Consider the following 16,683-nt stretch of genomic DNA (forward strand, 5'->3'; position numbering starts at 1 on the left):
ACTCAAGGAACTTTAGTTCAAAGTTGTTGAGCTGGACTCTGAGGTGCAGACATTGTGGGGCATCAGGGAGGGGCAAGAATTACTTGAACACTTCGTTCTGGAAGTAGTGTAATTCCAATTAGTGGCCAGGAACAGAAGGGTGTGAATGTGAGACATGGCTTCAGGATGACAAAGGCTGAGACCTGAATATTCAAGGATTATGACATTTAGGAAGGATAGGAAGATAGGAAAAAGTAGAGGGGTAGCTATGTTAATTAAGGATGATATTAGTACAATAGAGAGAGATGACTTTAGTTCTGGAGATCAAGATGTAGAATCAGTTTGGGTAGAGTAAACAGTAAAGTCACTTGTGGGAGTGGCTTAAAGGCCCCCTAATAATAACCACACTGTAGGACAGAATATACAGGAAGAAATAATGGGGGCTTGTGAGAAAGGTATGGTGATAATCATGGGTGATTTTAATCTAAATGTAGATTGGACAAATCAGATTGGCAAAGGTGGCCTGTTTGATGAGTTCATAGAGTGTTTTCGAGACCGTTTCTTAGAGCAGTACGTTCTAGCACCAACCAGAGAGCAGGCTGTACTAGACCTGGTAATGTGCAGTGAGGCAGGATTAATTAATGAACACATAGAGAAGACACCCCTAGGTAGTAGTGATCATAATATGATTGAATTTCACATTCAGTTTGAGGGAGAGAGGAGCGGATCTTAGACTAGTGTTTTAACCTTAAATAAGGGCAATTATGAGGGCATGAAGACAGAGCTAGCTAAAGTGAACTGGGATTTCTTTTTATTCATTCATGAGATGTGGGAATCACTGGCTATGCCAGCATTTATTGCACACCCTTAATTGCCCTTGAGAAGGTGGTGGTGAGCTGCCTTCTTGAACCGCTGCAGTCCATGTCGTGTAGGTACACCAAAGTCTTGTTAAGGATGGAGTTCCAGGATTTTGACCCAGCAATAGTGAAGAAACACTGATATATTTCCAAGTCAGGATGGTGCGTGATTTGGAGGAGAATTTCCAGGTGGTGGTGTTCCCATGTGTCTGTTGCCCTTGTCCTTCTAGATGGTAGCGATCATGGGTTTGGAAGGACCCTTGGTGAGTTCCTGCAGTGCATCTTGTAGTTGGTGCACACTGCTGCCACTGTGTTGGTGGTGGAGAGAGTGAATGCTTGTGGATGGGGTGCCAATCACTGACAAGTTAAGGGATAGGTCAGGCAAGATGCATTTAAGGAGATATTTCAGACTACTCAGAAAAGATACATTCCAGTGAGAAAAAAAGATTCTTAGAGAAAGATGCACAGACCGTGGCTAAGTAAAGAAATTAAAGATAGCATCAAATTGAAAGAAAAAACATATAATTCCGCAAAGATGAGTCGCAGGTAAGAAGATTGGACAGAACATAAAGAATAGCAAAGAATGACTGAAAGATTTGTCCTGGATGGTGTCAAGTTTCTTGAGTGTTGTTGGAGATGTGCTCATCCAGGCAAGTGGAGTGTATTCCATCACACAACTGACTTGTGCCTTGTAGATGGTGGACAGGCTATGGGGAGTTAAGAAGTGAGTTACCGTCTGCAGAATTCCCAGCCTCTGACCTGCTCTTGTAGTCGCAGTATTTATGTGGGTAGTCCAGTTCAATTTCTGGTCAATAGTAACTCCCAGGATTTTGATACTGGGGAATTTAGTGATGGTAATGCCATTGAATGTCAAGGGGCGATGGTTAGATTCTCTCTTTTTGGAGAGTCATTGTCTAGCACTTGTCTTGCGCGAATGTTACTTGCCACTTGTCAGCGAAGTCTTGCTGCATTTGGACACGGACTGCTTCAGGATCTGAGGTGTCGCAAATGATGCTGAACGTTGTGCAATCATCAGCGAACATCTTCACTTCTGACCTTATGATGAAGGGAACATCATTGATGAAGCAGCTGAAGATGGTTGGGCCTAGGACACTACCCCAAGGAACTCCTGCAGTGATATCCTGGAACTGAGATGATTGACCTCCAACAACCACAACCATCTTCCTTTGTGCTAGGTGCAACTCCAACCAGCAGAGAGTTTTCCCCTGATTCCCATTGACTCTGGTTTTTTTAGGGCTCCTTGATGCTGCACTTGGTCAATGCTACCTTGTTGGTTATAGGATAGGTCAGGAGAGATGCATTTAAGGAGATATTTCAGACTACTCAGAAGAGATACATTCCAGTGAGAAAAAAAGATTCTTCGAGAAAGATGCACTGACCGTGGCTAAATAAAGAAATTAAAGATAGCATCAAACTGAGAGAAAAAGCATATAATTCCGCAAAGATGAGTCGCAGGTAAGAAGATTGGATAGAATATCAAGAATGACTGAAAGATTATAGGAGGGAAAAATTAGAGTACAAGAGAAAGCTAGCTAGAAATATAAAAACAGATATTAAGAGTTTCTCAGAAATATAAAACAGATATTAAGGTTTTTGAAAAGGAGAAGAGTAAGTAAAGTTAGTGTTGGTCCTCTAGAGAGTGAGTCTAGGGAATTAATAATGGAAAATAAGGAGATGATGGATGAATTGAACTGATATCTTGCTCCTGTCTTCACTGTAGAGGATACAAATAACATCCCAGAAATAATTATGAATTAGGAGGTGAAGGGGAGGGAGGAACTTAGAACAATTAAAATCACTACAGAAAGGGTACTAAGAAAATTATTAGAACTAAAAGTTGACAAATTCCCAAGTCCTGATGCACTTCATCCTAGTGTCTTAAAAGAAGTGACCGCTGAGATAGTAGGTGCATTGATTTAATTTTCCAAAATTCCCCAGATTCTGGAAAAGTCCCATCAGATTGGAAAATAGCAAATGTGACTCTCTTTTCAAGAAAGGAGGGTGACAGAAAGCAGGAAGCTACAGGCCAGTTAACTAACATCTATCACAGGGAAATTGCTGGCATCTATTATTAAGGAGGTTATGTGGGGTGCTCAGAAAATCTAATGCAATCAGGCAGAGTCAACACGGTTTTGTGAAAGGAAAATTATGTTTGGCAAATTAATTAGAGTTCTTTGAGGAAGTAAGAAACAACGTGGATAAAGGGGCGCCCGTGATTGAGCTATACTTAGATTTCCAGGAGGCATTTGACAAGGTGCTACATCAAAGGTTACTAGGCAAAATAAGAGCTCATGGTGTAGGGAATAACATTTTAGCATGGATAGAGGATTAGTTAACCAACAGGAAACAGAGAGTCAGCATAAATGAGTCTTTTTTGTGTTGGCAAGATGTGATGAGTGGACTGCCACAGGGACCAGTGCTGGGGCCTCAAATATTTACAATTTATATCAATGACTTGAATTAAGGAACTGAAGGTATGGTTGCTAAATTTGCTGATGCAACAAAGATAGGTAGGAAAATAAGCGGTGAAGAGGACATAAGGAACCTGCAAAGGGTCATAAATAAGTTGTGAGTGGGTAAAAATTTGGCAGATGGAGTTTAATGTGAGAAAATGTGAACTTGTCCAAATTGGCAAGAGGAATAGAAAAGCAACATTTTATTTAAATGGAGATGGATTGCAGAACAGAAGTATGAGGCATCTGGGTTTCCTGGTACATGAATTACAAAGTTAATTTGCAGGTACTGCAAGTGATTAGGAAGGCAAATGGCATGCTGATGTTTATTGCAAGGGGAATACAATATAAAAGTGGGGATAAAAGCAAAATACTATGGATGCTGGAAATCTGAAATAAAAACAGAAAATGCTGGAAAAACTCGGCAGGTCTAACAGCATCTGTGGCAAGAGAAACAGGGTTAATATTTTGAGTCCATGTGACTGTTCTTCAGGGCTGAAGAGAAGTAGAAATGTAGTGAAATTTATACTGTTTAAGGGGAGTGGAGCAGGTGAAGCTGGATAGAAGGCCTATGATAGGTGGGGGCTAAGGAGAGATTGACAAAGATGTCATGGGCACAACACAAAGGGAGTATTAATGGTAGTATTAAGGGCAAAAGAAGGTGCTGATAGTGGCATAAAGGTAAGAAAACAGAATGTGTTAATAGCAGAACAAAGGTTGGTGTTCTGTGAAAGAATAACATGGACCAAGTAACAGATGGCCCTTTTGGGGGTGGGGTGGGAGGACGGGGTGGGTGATTGGGCAAAAAGGATAAAAAAAGGGATAAAGAAGGGATAAAATAATGAATAAATGAATACAAATAAAAATAAGCAAATGAAAAATAAAAATAAATTTTAAAAAAGGGATTAGGAAATGGGTGAAGGTAGAGGAGAGATTTCATGGTCTGAAGTTGTTGAGCTCAGTGTTAAGTCCGGAAGGCTTTAAAGTGCCTAATTGGTAAATGAGGTGCTGTTCCTCCAGTTTGCATTGGGCTTCACTGGAACAGGCCAAGGATGGGCCTATGGGCATGAGAGCAGGATGGTGTGTTGAAATGACAAGTGGCAGGAAGGTCTGGGTCGTGCTTGTGGAGTGGACAGACTGGAGGTGTTCCGCAAAGTGGTCACCCAGTCTGCATTTGGTTTCCCCAATGTAGAGGAGCACTGGGAGCAGCGAATACAGTAGCCAAATTGAAGGAGGTGAAAGTGAAATGCTACTTCACCTGAAAGGAGTATTCGGGCCCTTGGAGGGTGAGGAGGGAGGAGGTAAAGGGACAGGCGTTGCACCTTCTGCGATTGCATGGGAAGATGCCGTGGGACGGGGATGAGGTGTTGGGAGTGATGGAGGAGTGGACCAGGGTGTTCTGGAGGGAATGGTCCCTATGGAATGTTGACAGGGGGGGTGAGGGGAAGATGTTTGGTGGTGGCATCATGCTGGAGTTGGCGGAAATGGCGGAGGATGATCATTTGAATGTAGAGGCTGGTGGGGTGAAAAGTGAGGACAAGGGGGACCCTATCATAGTCCTTAAAGGGAGGGAAAGGTGTGAGGGCAGAGGTGCGGGAGATGGGTCAGATGTTTTGCTTCAGTTGTACAGGGTTTTGGTGAGACCACATCTGGAGTACTATGTACAGCTTTGGTCTTATTTAAGAAAAGATATAAATGCTTTAGAAGTAGTTCAGAGAAGATTCACGCAACTGAAACATGGGTTGGGTGGGTTAGCTCACAAGGAAAGGTTGGATAGGCTGGTACTGTATCCATTAGAGTTTAGAAGATTGAGAGATGATCTTATTGAGACATATAAGATCCTGAGGGGGCTTGAAAGGGTGGCTGCTGAAAGGACGTTTCCCCTCATGGGAGAGACTAGAACTAGGGGACACAGTTTAAAAATAAGGTGTCCCCAATTAAGACAGAGGTGAGAAGAAAGTTTTTTTTTCAGAGGATCAGGGGTCTTTGGAACTTTCTTCCATGGACAGTGATGGTGGCAGGGTCATTGTATATTTTAAGACAGAGGTAAATAGATTCTTGTCTAACAAGGGAGTCAAAGGTTATTGGGGATAGGTGGAATGTGGAGTTGAGGCCACAATCAGATCAACCATAATCTTATTGAATGGCAGAGCAAGCTTGAGGGGCCAAATGGCCTACCCATGCTCCTAATTGGTATGTTTATATAAGGAACCTTAGGGGAAAGTTAGAAGGGCATATGTTGGCATGGAGTGTATGAGGGGCTGGGGTGGGTTGAGGTCAGGTGTTGGCATGGATGGGGCACGATGAGTTTATGAAGAGGTGAAGGTTGAAAGGCTGTTATGTTTTATTGTTCTTTTTTAAAACTTCCACACAGTGCTGGCGCACTGAGGCAGGTTTTCCTTCCAGTCCGCCTCCTCAACCAATGGCCTCCGCACTTGTTTCGGGGTTACCCGGCACAATTTTCATTTTCGCCAAAAATCTGACCTTCCATGCACTTTCTCCCAGGTTGAGTTTGCGGAGCGGGGAATTACAGAGCCGGGTTACAGAGATAGTGGATGCATTGATTTTGATCTTCCTGAATTCACCAACAACTTTTCAAGGACAATTAGGGTGGGCAGTTAAGGCAGGCCTTGCCAGCATCACTCACATCTCATGAACCAATTAAGAGATTGGAGATTGGCCTCAAACCTCTGGATTGGAAGGTAGTAAACATAACCCCAATATTCAAAGAAAGAGGGAGCAAGCAAACAGGGAACTATCAGCCCATTAGCCTAATGTCAGTCGTCTGGAAAATGCTAGAATTTATTATCAGGGTCATGATTGCAGGGCACTTAGAAAATCATAATACTACTGGGCAGTCAACACGGATTTATGAAAGGGAAATCATGTTTGACAAATCTGTTAAAAGTTTTTTGAGGATGTAACTAGTAGGGTGAATAAGGGGACCCATTGTATGTGGGTATTTGGACTTTCAAAAAGCATTCAGTAAGGTGCTGCACAAAAGGTTATTACACAAAATTAAGGCTCATGGGATTGGGTGTAGATTGAGGATTGGTTAATGGATAGAAAGCAGAAAGTAAGAATAAATGGGTAATTTTCAGGATGGCAGGCTGTAACTAGAGGGGTACCAATAGGATCAGTGCTTGGGCATCAGCTATTAACAATCTGTATTATTGCCTTAGATAAGGAAACCGAGTGAAATGTATCCAAGTTTGTTGATAACACAAAGCTAGGTGGGAATGCAAATTGTGAGGAGAATGCAAAGAATGTGCAAATGGATTTAGACAGGTTTAGTAGTTCGGCAATTATGCAGCAGTTGGAATATATGTGAAGAAATGTGAAATTATACACTTCAGTAGGAAAAATAGAAAAGATGAATATTTTCAAATGGTGAGGGATTGGGAAATGTTGGTATTCAGATGATCTGGGTGTCCTTGTACACAAATCACAGCAATTTACCATTCAGGTACAAAAAACAATTAAAAAAGCCAATGGCATTTTCACCTTTATTACGAAGGAGTTAGAGTATAAGAGTAAAGAAGTCTTACAGAAATTGTATAGAGCCTTTGTAAGATCACACTTCCAGTACAGTTTTGGTCTTCTTACACGAAGAGTGCAATGAAGGTTCACCAGACTGATTCCTTGGATGAGGGGATATCCTATGAGGAGAGATTGAGTAGACTAGGCCTATATTCTCTGGAGTTTAATCTCATTGAAACATATATTTAAGGAGTTTGATAGGATAGATGCTGGGAAGATGTTTTCCCAGGCGAAGGAGTCTAGATTTCAGAATAAGGGGTCAACCACTTAGCACTGAGACAATGTGAAATTTCTTCACTCATAGGGTTGTGAACCTTATGAACTCTCTACTCCAGAGAGCTGTGGATGTTCAACACTTCAGTATGTTCAAGTCAGAGATTGAAGGACTTTTGGAAACTAAAGGAATCAAAAGATATGGGGAGAGTGCAGGAAAGTGGGGCTGAGGTAGAAGATCAACCATAATCTTGTTGAATGACAGAGCAGGTTTGAGGAGCTGAATGACCTACTCCTGCCCCAACTATCTATGTTTTTGCATTCAATGCAACGTCTATCTCCACAAGCACCTCCTTTAAAATCCTAGGACGTAAGCCATCAGGTTCAGGGCAATTGACAGCTTTTAGTCCAACTAATTTCATGGGTTTTTTTTCTTTGCCAATATTAATTACTTTAATTTCCTCACTTTCATTTGACCCTTCGTTCCCCACAATGTTTTGTGTCTTCATTAAGATCAATTCCAGGGAACTTGAAAAAAGAGTTTTTTAGGCAGTATAGAGATCAAGGGATAATTGAATTTGATCACTAAATGCACTTTTACCTTACTCAGTTAACAAGTTTTTTATTATAAAGTTTGATTCCAGAGTAAAATTTGTCCCTCGCTCAGTAAGAAAGCAGTAACATTAAAAGTGAGCAGTAATTGTAAGGAATAGTACCTGCAGGATAATGGGGTGGGTGTTGACAGACAGGGTATAGAGCAGGCGCAGTTTGTTCCGATCAGTGAAATGTCGCATCAGGACACTACCTGAATCCCTCACTTCAGCATAACGTCGAATAATCCGGTCCAACAGCCGCTGGGATGGACATCTTAGCAAAGGGCTAGGGAGACTCTGTGGTTAAAAAAAAGCACATGGCATAATAGAAGAACTTTCATGAGCTGTACACAGGAATGCAGCAATATTACCTAAAACTAAAATCACTCAGTTATTCTGCAGGTCCAGTTTCAATTTTGTTTCTGTTAATATTTTATACTTGTATTGTACAATCAATAGGTGGTAAAATCCTGCCCTGTCCAATGATAGACCTCATGTTGAACCATTTTAGCTCAGATTTCATAGACAGTAGTGAAGTGACAGTGCTCCCTGCAGACCTGAAAGGAAGCTGCCCACAGAAATTTATTGATCTTTGTGGTGTGGATTTCCTAGTGTTAGGTTGTACCAGGCACCAAGTCCAACAGATCACAAGGTTTCCAGCAGCAGCGATGCCATCAAGCAGGGTAAGTAGCCTTGAACATTGAGGTAGTCTCACTGACAGCAAACCAAGTGAAATGCACTCATTATCCTTCACATTTATTTAAATTTTACAGAAAGCAAAATAACTTATTGGGACATACACATGGGATTAAAGCATAAATGGAAATATCAGAAACAAATTCTGAAAAAATATTTTTAAAATATGGAATTTTTAATCATAGTGGGAAAATGTGACAATCCACAAATATAATATTAGTCGCTCAGGACCAGTGTGGTTGTTCATCAGTTATTAGGAACTTAGTATACTGTTTAAAAATCCACTTCCATCTCATCCAACAAGATGCAGCTTTTTCAAGGGTTTTACGGTGGCGCTAATAGCATGAAAGTGGAAGTTTTCATCAGTTCAGTGATTTCTAATTTATTGATTGGGGGAACTTCAACAGTGCACAGCAATGAGAAGCATAGGATCACTGAGAGCAATCTCCAGATTTCCACATTTCTCTGCACATGTGGACACCAGAAGCTCCTGTCAGTTTCAGAGAAGTAATGACAGTGATTGCTGACAGTTTTTCTATCATTACCACTGTAAAGTCCAGACTTTTGATGAGGTCCTTGGCTATTTCTGGGAGGAGCTCTGGCCACTTAAATCAAGAGTGCCGGAAAATCGAAGCTAGCAGTGGTACATCCAGGAGGTTAATCATCTATGTAAATTTGGTCCCATTATTGCTTAATTTTTAGGTGTAAACAGAGCTGTAGCCATGAGAATACTGTTCCTCTAATCTGAAACGATTCACAATAAAATTGAATCCTAAATTCAAAATGAGGCAACTATTTCACTTTAAATTTGATTTATTTATTAATGGGTGTTAGTACCTGGAACTATGTTACATTGTGTATTTCAAGATTATATTATATGACATGATTGAAGGTCAGTAATCAGATTGTGACAAATATAACATGTAACAAGTATGGGGTGGAGTAAATCTTTCCCCAAGGTGGTTCACTTCTTTGAATATTTCAAATGGAAGATAAACCAAGCAATACTTCACTCAAAGTTTATCACTCCCCCATAACCATTAACCAGCCACACTAAACAGTGTCTTCAGTAAAGTATTAACCCTACATGCTTCAATGGGATTTAGCAATGTTCTCACATTTTCTGTACATCTCCCTTATTTATATGTCCTAATGATGGCTACCGACTTTACAGCGTATAGTGTACATGGTATTCAGAAAATTCATAAGTAATATATTTTTATTCAAACTGTTTTTAAGGTGTCCCAGTTATAGCTGGTCACTTCTATAATTCACAATCATGACTGGTGATCATCTGTTTCTCTACAGATATGAAACAGAATCCATGAACTTGATCATTTTAGTTTAGTTTAATGGGAGAAATCCTGTCATGTACTCTGTACCTAATGGTCCAGTAGCATACCTGAACTAGCTCAGCAGTGAGCCGATCAGCTGTCATCCATTTCTGGAAACGTTCTGTGCCTCTCAGAACATTTTCAATGCTGCATTTAACTTTCTTTGATGCTGAGATGCAAATTTTCCTATCAGAAAGTTCATTCTGATACTTGCTTTGTAACCGAGAGATGACGACTGGCTTCCAGCTCTCAGCATCAGCAGAGTAATTTGCAAAATATGTCTTCCTGTGGCTGGGAGGGAGCTTCAAATCTGCAGACAGCCAGTTCTCAAATCTGCAAGAAGTGGTATAATTTGTATCACAGATGTAGAGATGTGGGACATGGAGTATGAACTACTGTACAACCTATAGGAACACAATGCTTTAACATGGCACAGATCTTTATTCTTTCACTATTAGTGTGCTTACTGATGATACCATCAAGCAAATTAGTTGTTTTTGGTGCAGAACTCAATTGTTCGTTACAAAGATTAAGTTTCATTTTTCTATGAAGTACTTTAATTTGAGTTGTTGAGGAAAAATTGACTTTGAAATTGAAATACATTTTTCATTCCTCCAATCAGGTTTCAGCCCCACCACAACACCAAACAGCTATTACAGTGGGAATGAAACAAATGACATCATATGTGAATGTTACAAATGTCTATCTAACCCTTGATTCCCTTACTGATTAAAAATCTGTCTATCTCAGCCTTGAATATACTTAAGGACCCAACCTCTACAGCCCTCTGCAATAAAGAATTCCACAGATTCACTACCCTCAGAGAGAAGAAATGATCGACCCCTTACTCTGAGTTTATGCCCTCTGGTCCTAAATTCTCCCACAAGGGGAAACAACCTCTTAGCATCTACCCTGTTAAGCCACCTAAGAATCTTATATATTGCAATAAGGTCGCCTCTCATTCTTCTAAATTCCAATGAGTACAGGCCCAACCTACTCAGCCTCTCCTCATAAGAAAATCTCTCCATACTTGGGATCAACCTAGTGAACCTTCTCTGGACTGCCTCCAATGCCACTATATTTTTCCTTAGATAAGGGGACCAAAACTGTTCACAGTATTCTAGGTGTCGTCCAACTAGTGCCTTGTATAGTTTTAGCAAAACTTCACTATTTTTATACTCCATTCCCTTTGAAATAAATAGGCCTTCCCTATTTTATACTGAACTTGAATGTTAGCTTTTTGGGATTCATGCATGAGGACTCTCAAATCTTTCTGTGCTGCAGCTTTCTGGAGTCTTTCTTCATTTAAATAATATTCACTTCCTCTATTCTTCCTGCCAAAATGGATAACCTCACATTTTCCCACATTATATTCCATCTGTCAAGTTTTTGCCCACTCACTTAACCTGTCTATATCCCTCTGTGGACTCTTTGTGTCACCCTCACCATTTGCCGTCCCACCAATTTTTTTGTCACCTGCAAACTTGGTGATAGTATATTCACGTCCCTCAAATAAGTCATTAATATATATTGTAAATAATTGTGGCCCCAGCACTGATCCCTGTGATACTCCACTAGTTACAGGTTGCCATCCTGAAACTGCCCTTCTTATCCCAACTGGTCTATTAGTTAGCCAATCCTCTACCTATGCTAATATACTGCCCCCAACACCATGGGCTCTTATGTTATTAAGTAGCCTTATGTGCGGTACCTTTTGGAACTCCTTTTGGAAATCCAAATATATTACATCTACTGGTTCCCCTTTGTTACCTCCTCAAAGAATTCTAATAAATTTGTCAGGCATGATTTCCCCTTCATGAAGCCATGATGACTCTGCTTGACTACATTACGCATTTCTAAATGCTCTGCTATTACACCCTTTATAGTAGACTCTAATATTTTCCCAATGGCGGATGTTAAGCTAACTGGCCTATAACTAACTGTTTTTTGTCTCCCTTTTTGAACAAGGGCATTACATTGGCCGTTTTCCAATCTGCTGGGACTTGTCCATAATCTAAGGGTTCTTGGAAGATTACTACCAGCGCATCCACTGTTTGTGTAGCTACTTCCTTTAATATCCTAGGATGCACCCCATCAGTTCCAGGGGACCTAGTGGCTTTTAGCCCCATGAGTTTCCCTAATACTTTTTCTCTAGTGATAGTTATTGTATTTAGTTAACCCCACTTTTTCCCCTTGATTATTTAGCATTTTTGGAATGCTATTAGTGTCTTCTACTGATGCAAAGTATTTATTCAACTCCTCTGCCATTCCCTGGTTCCCCATTATTATTTCCCCAGCCTCATTCTCTAAGGGGCCTATGCTCACCATGGCCTCTTTCTTCCTTTTTATATATTTAAAGAAGCTCTTACTGTCCATTTTTATGTTACTTGCTAGTTTCCCCTCAAAGTTTATTTTCTCCCTCTTTATTATTTTTTTGGTCATCTTTTGTTGGTTTTTAAAACTTTCCCAATCCTCTGGCTTACCACTAATCTTTGCCACATTGTATGTTTTTTCTTTCAATGTTGATACTATCCTTAACTTCTTTGGTTAACCATGGTTGGTTTATCCCCTTCATAGAATCCTTCTTCCTCACTGGGGTATATCTTTGTTGTGAGTCATGAACTATTTTCTTAAATGTCTGTCATTGTTCATCAACCATCTTTTCTGCTAAACTCCTTTCCCAGTCCACTCCAGCCAACTCTGCCCTCATTCCTTTGTAAGTACCCTTATTTAAGCTTAGCACAGTTGTTTCCAAACCACGTTTCTCACTCTCAAATTGAATGTTAAATGCCACGGTCACTGTTTCCTAGGGGATCTTTTACTCTGAGGTCATTTATTAAACCTCCCTCATTGCACATTACCTGATCCAAAATAGCCTTGGTTGGATCAACAACATATTGTTCTAGGAAACTGTCCCAAATACTCTCTATGAATTCTTGCTCATGGCTACCTCTGCCAATTTGATTTTCCCAATCTACATGAAGATTAAAGTCACCCATGATTAATGTGCTCCTTTTTTACATGCCCTCATTATCTCCTGATTTATTCTCTATCCTACAGTGTAGCTACTGTTAGGGGTCCTATAGACTATTGCCCCCAGTGTCGTCTTCTCCTTGTTATTTCTTACCTCCACCCATATGGATTCTACATCTTCTGATTCAAGATAATTTCTTGCTATCATATTTATTCCATCTCGTACTAACAAAGCTACCCCACCACCCTTTCCTTCCTGCCTGTCACTTTCAAAAGGCCACATACCCCTGAATATTTAGTTCCCAGCTTTGATCTCCTTGTAACCATGTCTCCGTAATGACTATCAGATCATACTTACTAACCTCTATTTATGCCATTAATTCATTTATTTTGTTCCAAATACTATGTGTAATTAAGTAAAGAGGCATTAATTTTGCTTTTTGCTATTTTTTCCCCCTTTGACCCTATTTGTTGTTTTTTTTTAATGCTTGTACACTCTATTCCTTCCTGTCACACTCTGGGTGTCACTACCTAAATAGCTGCCCTGTAAGGTTGGCATATCCTTTTGCTTTGTAAGCCTACATATTCCCCTTTCAGAACCCTCGCCCCCTCTATTTAGATGTTATTTTATGCATTGGCGTGCAGGGCCCGCACCCGCACACCAACATGGAAATTCTGCCCATGGTCTCTTGCCTCTCTTTCTGCGCTCTTTAATGATCTCTCGTCTCTCTCCCTGCTCTTTAATGGCCCCTTGTCTCTCCCTCTCTGTGCTCTAAGCGCTGGAATTTGATCTCCAAATCCCTCCACTTCTGTACCTCCCTTTGTTTCTTTAAGATGCTGCTTAAAATCTACCTCTTTGACCAAGATTTTGGTCATCTGACGTAATATATCCTTATGTGGCTCGATGTCAAACTTTGCTTTATAATACTCCTGTGAAGTGTCTTGAGTCTTCTTATTATTTTAAAGGCACCATATAAATACAATTTGTTCCTCAGAGAGAAAGTTTAGGAAGTTTGTGAAAAGGAAGATATACCTGGGCTTAGTGAAAGGAATGGGCTTGATGAGGCCAAAATTGCACTTTGTTCAATTTTTTTTGTTATTTGCACTCATAGCTATGAAACGTCACCTTTCTAATCAATGTCCTTGATGTGGTGTATGGAGGAGATCCAGGCACTTGTTGTTCAAAACAGGTACCACTGCAGTGCATGATTAGCTGGTAGGAAATGCACGTGTGGTGCAATGGGCATCATTTATTATCTTTCCCTGTGGACATTTTACATTCATTATCATGGAAAGTTTTTTTTTCTCTCTCTTTTTTAATTGAAAACCCTCCTACTTTTTGAATATTGCCTACACCACAGTCTACGCAATTTGAGAATTAGGGCAGGCAAGGAAGGTAACTTCCCCATAGAGGTGAAGTTGGTCTATGCCAGTAGTTGTGAAATGGGCTCATAGCCAATCAGCACTTGTGTTACACAAGAAAACAGCTGATTCACTATGAGTCCATTTTGAGTTACTGGCAAAGACCAATTTCACCCCCAATCCTTTTGACTAATTATTGGATTTCCAGCACCATAGTTGTTCTTTTTAATCTCATGCTTAGTGGGGAGTATTGAGGAAGGAGCTAAAACAAAACAGATTTGTTCAGGAGGAATTAAAACAAATTAATGTGATCTGGAAATGATTCTCATTCTGAAAGGGGCAGGAAAGAACTATTCTGTCATTTATTGAATGCACTTACAGCGAAAATATAGATTTTGCTTTATGCTCATTCTTTACGGAAAATTTCAGAACTTTCTTGATAAATAAAATTTCAATTTCGTTTATTTCACATCGGACCTTAAACTAAAAAGAGAAACCACCAACACTGGACTGATATCCACCTTGTGCATAGTGTCAAATAAAATATTGTATAAAAGGAAGAAAAGAGGGAAAAATCAATCCAGTTCTCTGCTCTATTCTTGGATTTGTCCAGTGCTGCCACCAACATGCCACATCCCCCACCACCCGCACCCCCCACCCCACCATCCCCAACATTTCTCCAATCTTGAGGAGGAGTTCCATCCTGAACTATCGAGCACGGAGGTGAGACCCCAAAGGGGGAATTCACATCTGTCACTTTTGTATTCCAAGGATTTCCTTATCACTTTCCAAATACTTCAAAATTTTACAATTCAAATGGAAAATTCCGCGGAAGACAATGAAGTTCAAAATCCCAAAATAGCTCTGCACCTCCACTGATAGAAATAAACCAAATTGTAGAGAACAGTTTCAATATTTTCCTACACTACGCACCATGCCCTGTCCCAGAAACTATATGAACAGTGCCATACTTTTCACTTTCAATGTGAAGGTCCAGATTTCATACTTAGGATTTATGGTATTCAGAATATATTTAGCTCTCATACCTGATGGAGTTTATAGTCAGTCTATAACATTCCTTTGCAATCAATGTTACCTCCAATCTCACCTGATTTCTTCTTTGAAGAACTTTCTGCACAGAGATGTTCCTACACAGGCATTGCATTTGTCCAAACCCAGAAAGCTCCTGCCAAAGTTGTAGACTGGTTTCAACCTTGTTACATTAGCAATGGCTTTAGTTCTTGTGTTCAAACTTAATGCCAAGGGTGCTAGAGACGTCAAGACTAAGATGACACAGCTCCACATATCTGCCAGGTCCTCCACAAAGATCTTTTAACATTCAGTTGAAATTGCTTCATACACATTTACTAACTGTGCAGCAACAATTCTCCAGAAAGTTAAATGTAACTTCTGCAAATGGATCATGAAGTAATTTGAGGTGGTTACAATAACAGAAGTGACGCCTTTGTCTATCCTCAAGCCTCTACTCCATGAGTTGATTGTTCTTGGAGGAAGTGTGGAGCATGCTGATAATTTGGTTGCTATGGTTGTACTTCCTCATGTTCGCCAGTACAGGAATGTGATAGGGCACAGCATCTGTTTTCCTCCTATCTCTAAACTGCATGATAACGTCAACACACTCATCTGCTATGCTATAGATAATGGTAGGATATCCTGGCTTTTTCACTCAGAAATTATTTGGAAGCTTTTTTAACAGAGCAATAGCATCTCGCTGTGATTTTTAAAAAAAATTATATGCCAATTAGTTTCCGAATTCAGTAGGGTAAGGTTGCAGTGATTGATATTCTGAATGCTGTTTTGTCATTAAAGAAAATTTGAGCTTTCTTGTCATGATTATAAAAATCAAACACTTAATGGAACATAATGAATTTTCTTTTTCAGGACCAAGAAAATATCATTTTTGAAGAACAACTAGTCAGAAGTAATGTGAGGATGGACGGTTATTATTCAGTTTTTTCTTAAAGACCTTTTTGAGGAGGCGATGGTGAGGTGGTATTGTTACTGGATCAGGGACCCAGGGTAATGCACTGGAGGACCCAGGTTCGAATCCTGCCCTTGCAGATGGTGGAATTTGGATTGAATAAAAAATCTGGAATTACAAGTTTAATGATGACCATGAAACCATTGTCAGTTGTTGTAAAAACCCTTCTGGTTCATTAATGTCCTTTAGAGAAGGAAATCTGCTGCCATTACCTGGTCTGGCCTACATGTGACTGCAGGCCCATAACAATGTGGTTGACTCTTAAATGCCCCCTGAACAGGGCAATTAGGGATGGGCAATAAATGCTGGCGCCCACATCCCATGAATAAAAAAAAACCTTTAAGAGTCAGGGAAAAATTATGCAATACTTTCTGACAGAAGAGTACTTGGCTGGGCCCCAATAATAGGGATGATTAGAACATGTGGAATGTAGGAGCTTGATAGGCAATAAGGGCTTTATTTTCCCTGTTTTCTTGTGCACTTCTTTTGAAATTGTATTGTGCAGATTGGAGAGCAGCCAAGTACAAGTGTTATTCTGGCAGTGTGCAATAACCATCTACCAGAACCACCTGAAATTAGTCCTTGGGAGATTGGAGATTGGATTATAACCAGCATCAGGCCACACCAAGGCTGACAGATAAGGCTATAGGGGGGGAGGAG

The 16,683-nt window shown here is 40.2% G+C and overlaps 1 protein-coding gene across 1 annotated transcript in view; it reads right to left on the reverse strand.

The window, feature by feature from the left end:
* The window catches only part of dipk2b (divergent protein kinase domain 2B), a 38,755-nt gene extending 23,222 nt beyond the window's left edge, over positions 1-15,533 (reverse strand). The window contains exons 1-3 of the mRNA XM_041210661.1: positions 15,130-15,533; positions 9,755-10,019; positions 7,780-7,953 (exon numbers count right to left, since the gene is read on the reverse strand). Coding sequence (XP_041066595.1) covers positions 7,780-7,953; positions 9,755-10,019; positions 15,130-15,326 — 636 coding nt within the window. The 5' untranslated portion in view covers positions 15,327-15,533. The remainder of the gene's footprint in view (positions 1-7,779; positions 7,954-9,754; positions 10,020-15,129) is intronic.
* Positions 15,534-16,683: the final 1,150 nt, after the last annotated feature.

The sequence above is a fragment of the Carcharodon carcharias genome, chromosome 18 (genome assembly GCF_017639515.1).
Source record: "Carcharodon carcharias isolate sCarCar2 chromosome 18, sCarCar2.pri, whole genome shotgun sequence".
In the NCBI taxonomy this organism is placed as follows: Eukaryota; Metazoa; Chordata; class Chondrichthyes; order Lamniformes; family Lamnidae; genus Carcharodon; species Carcharodon carcharias.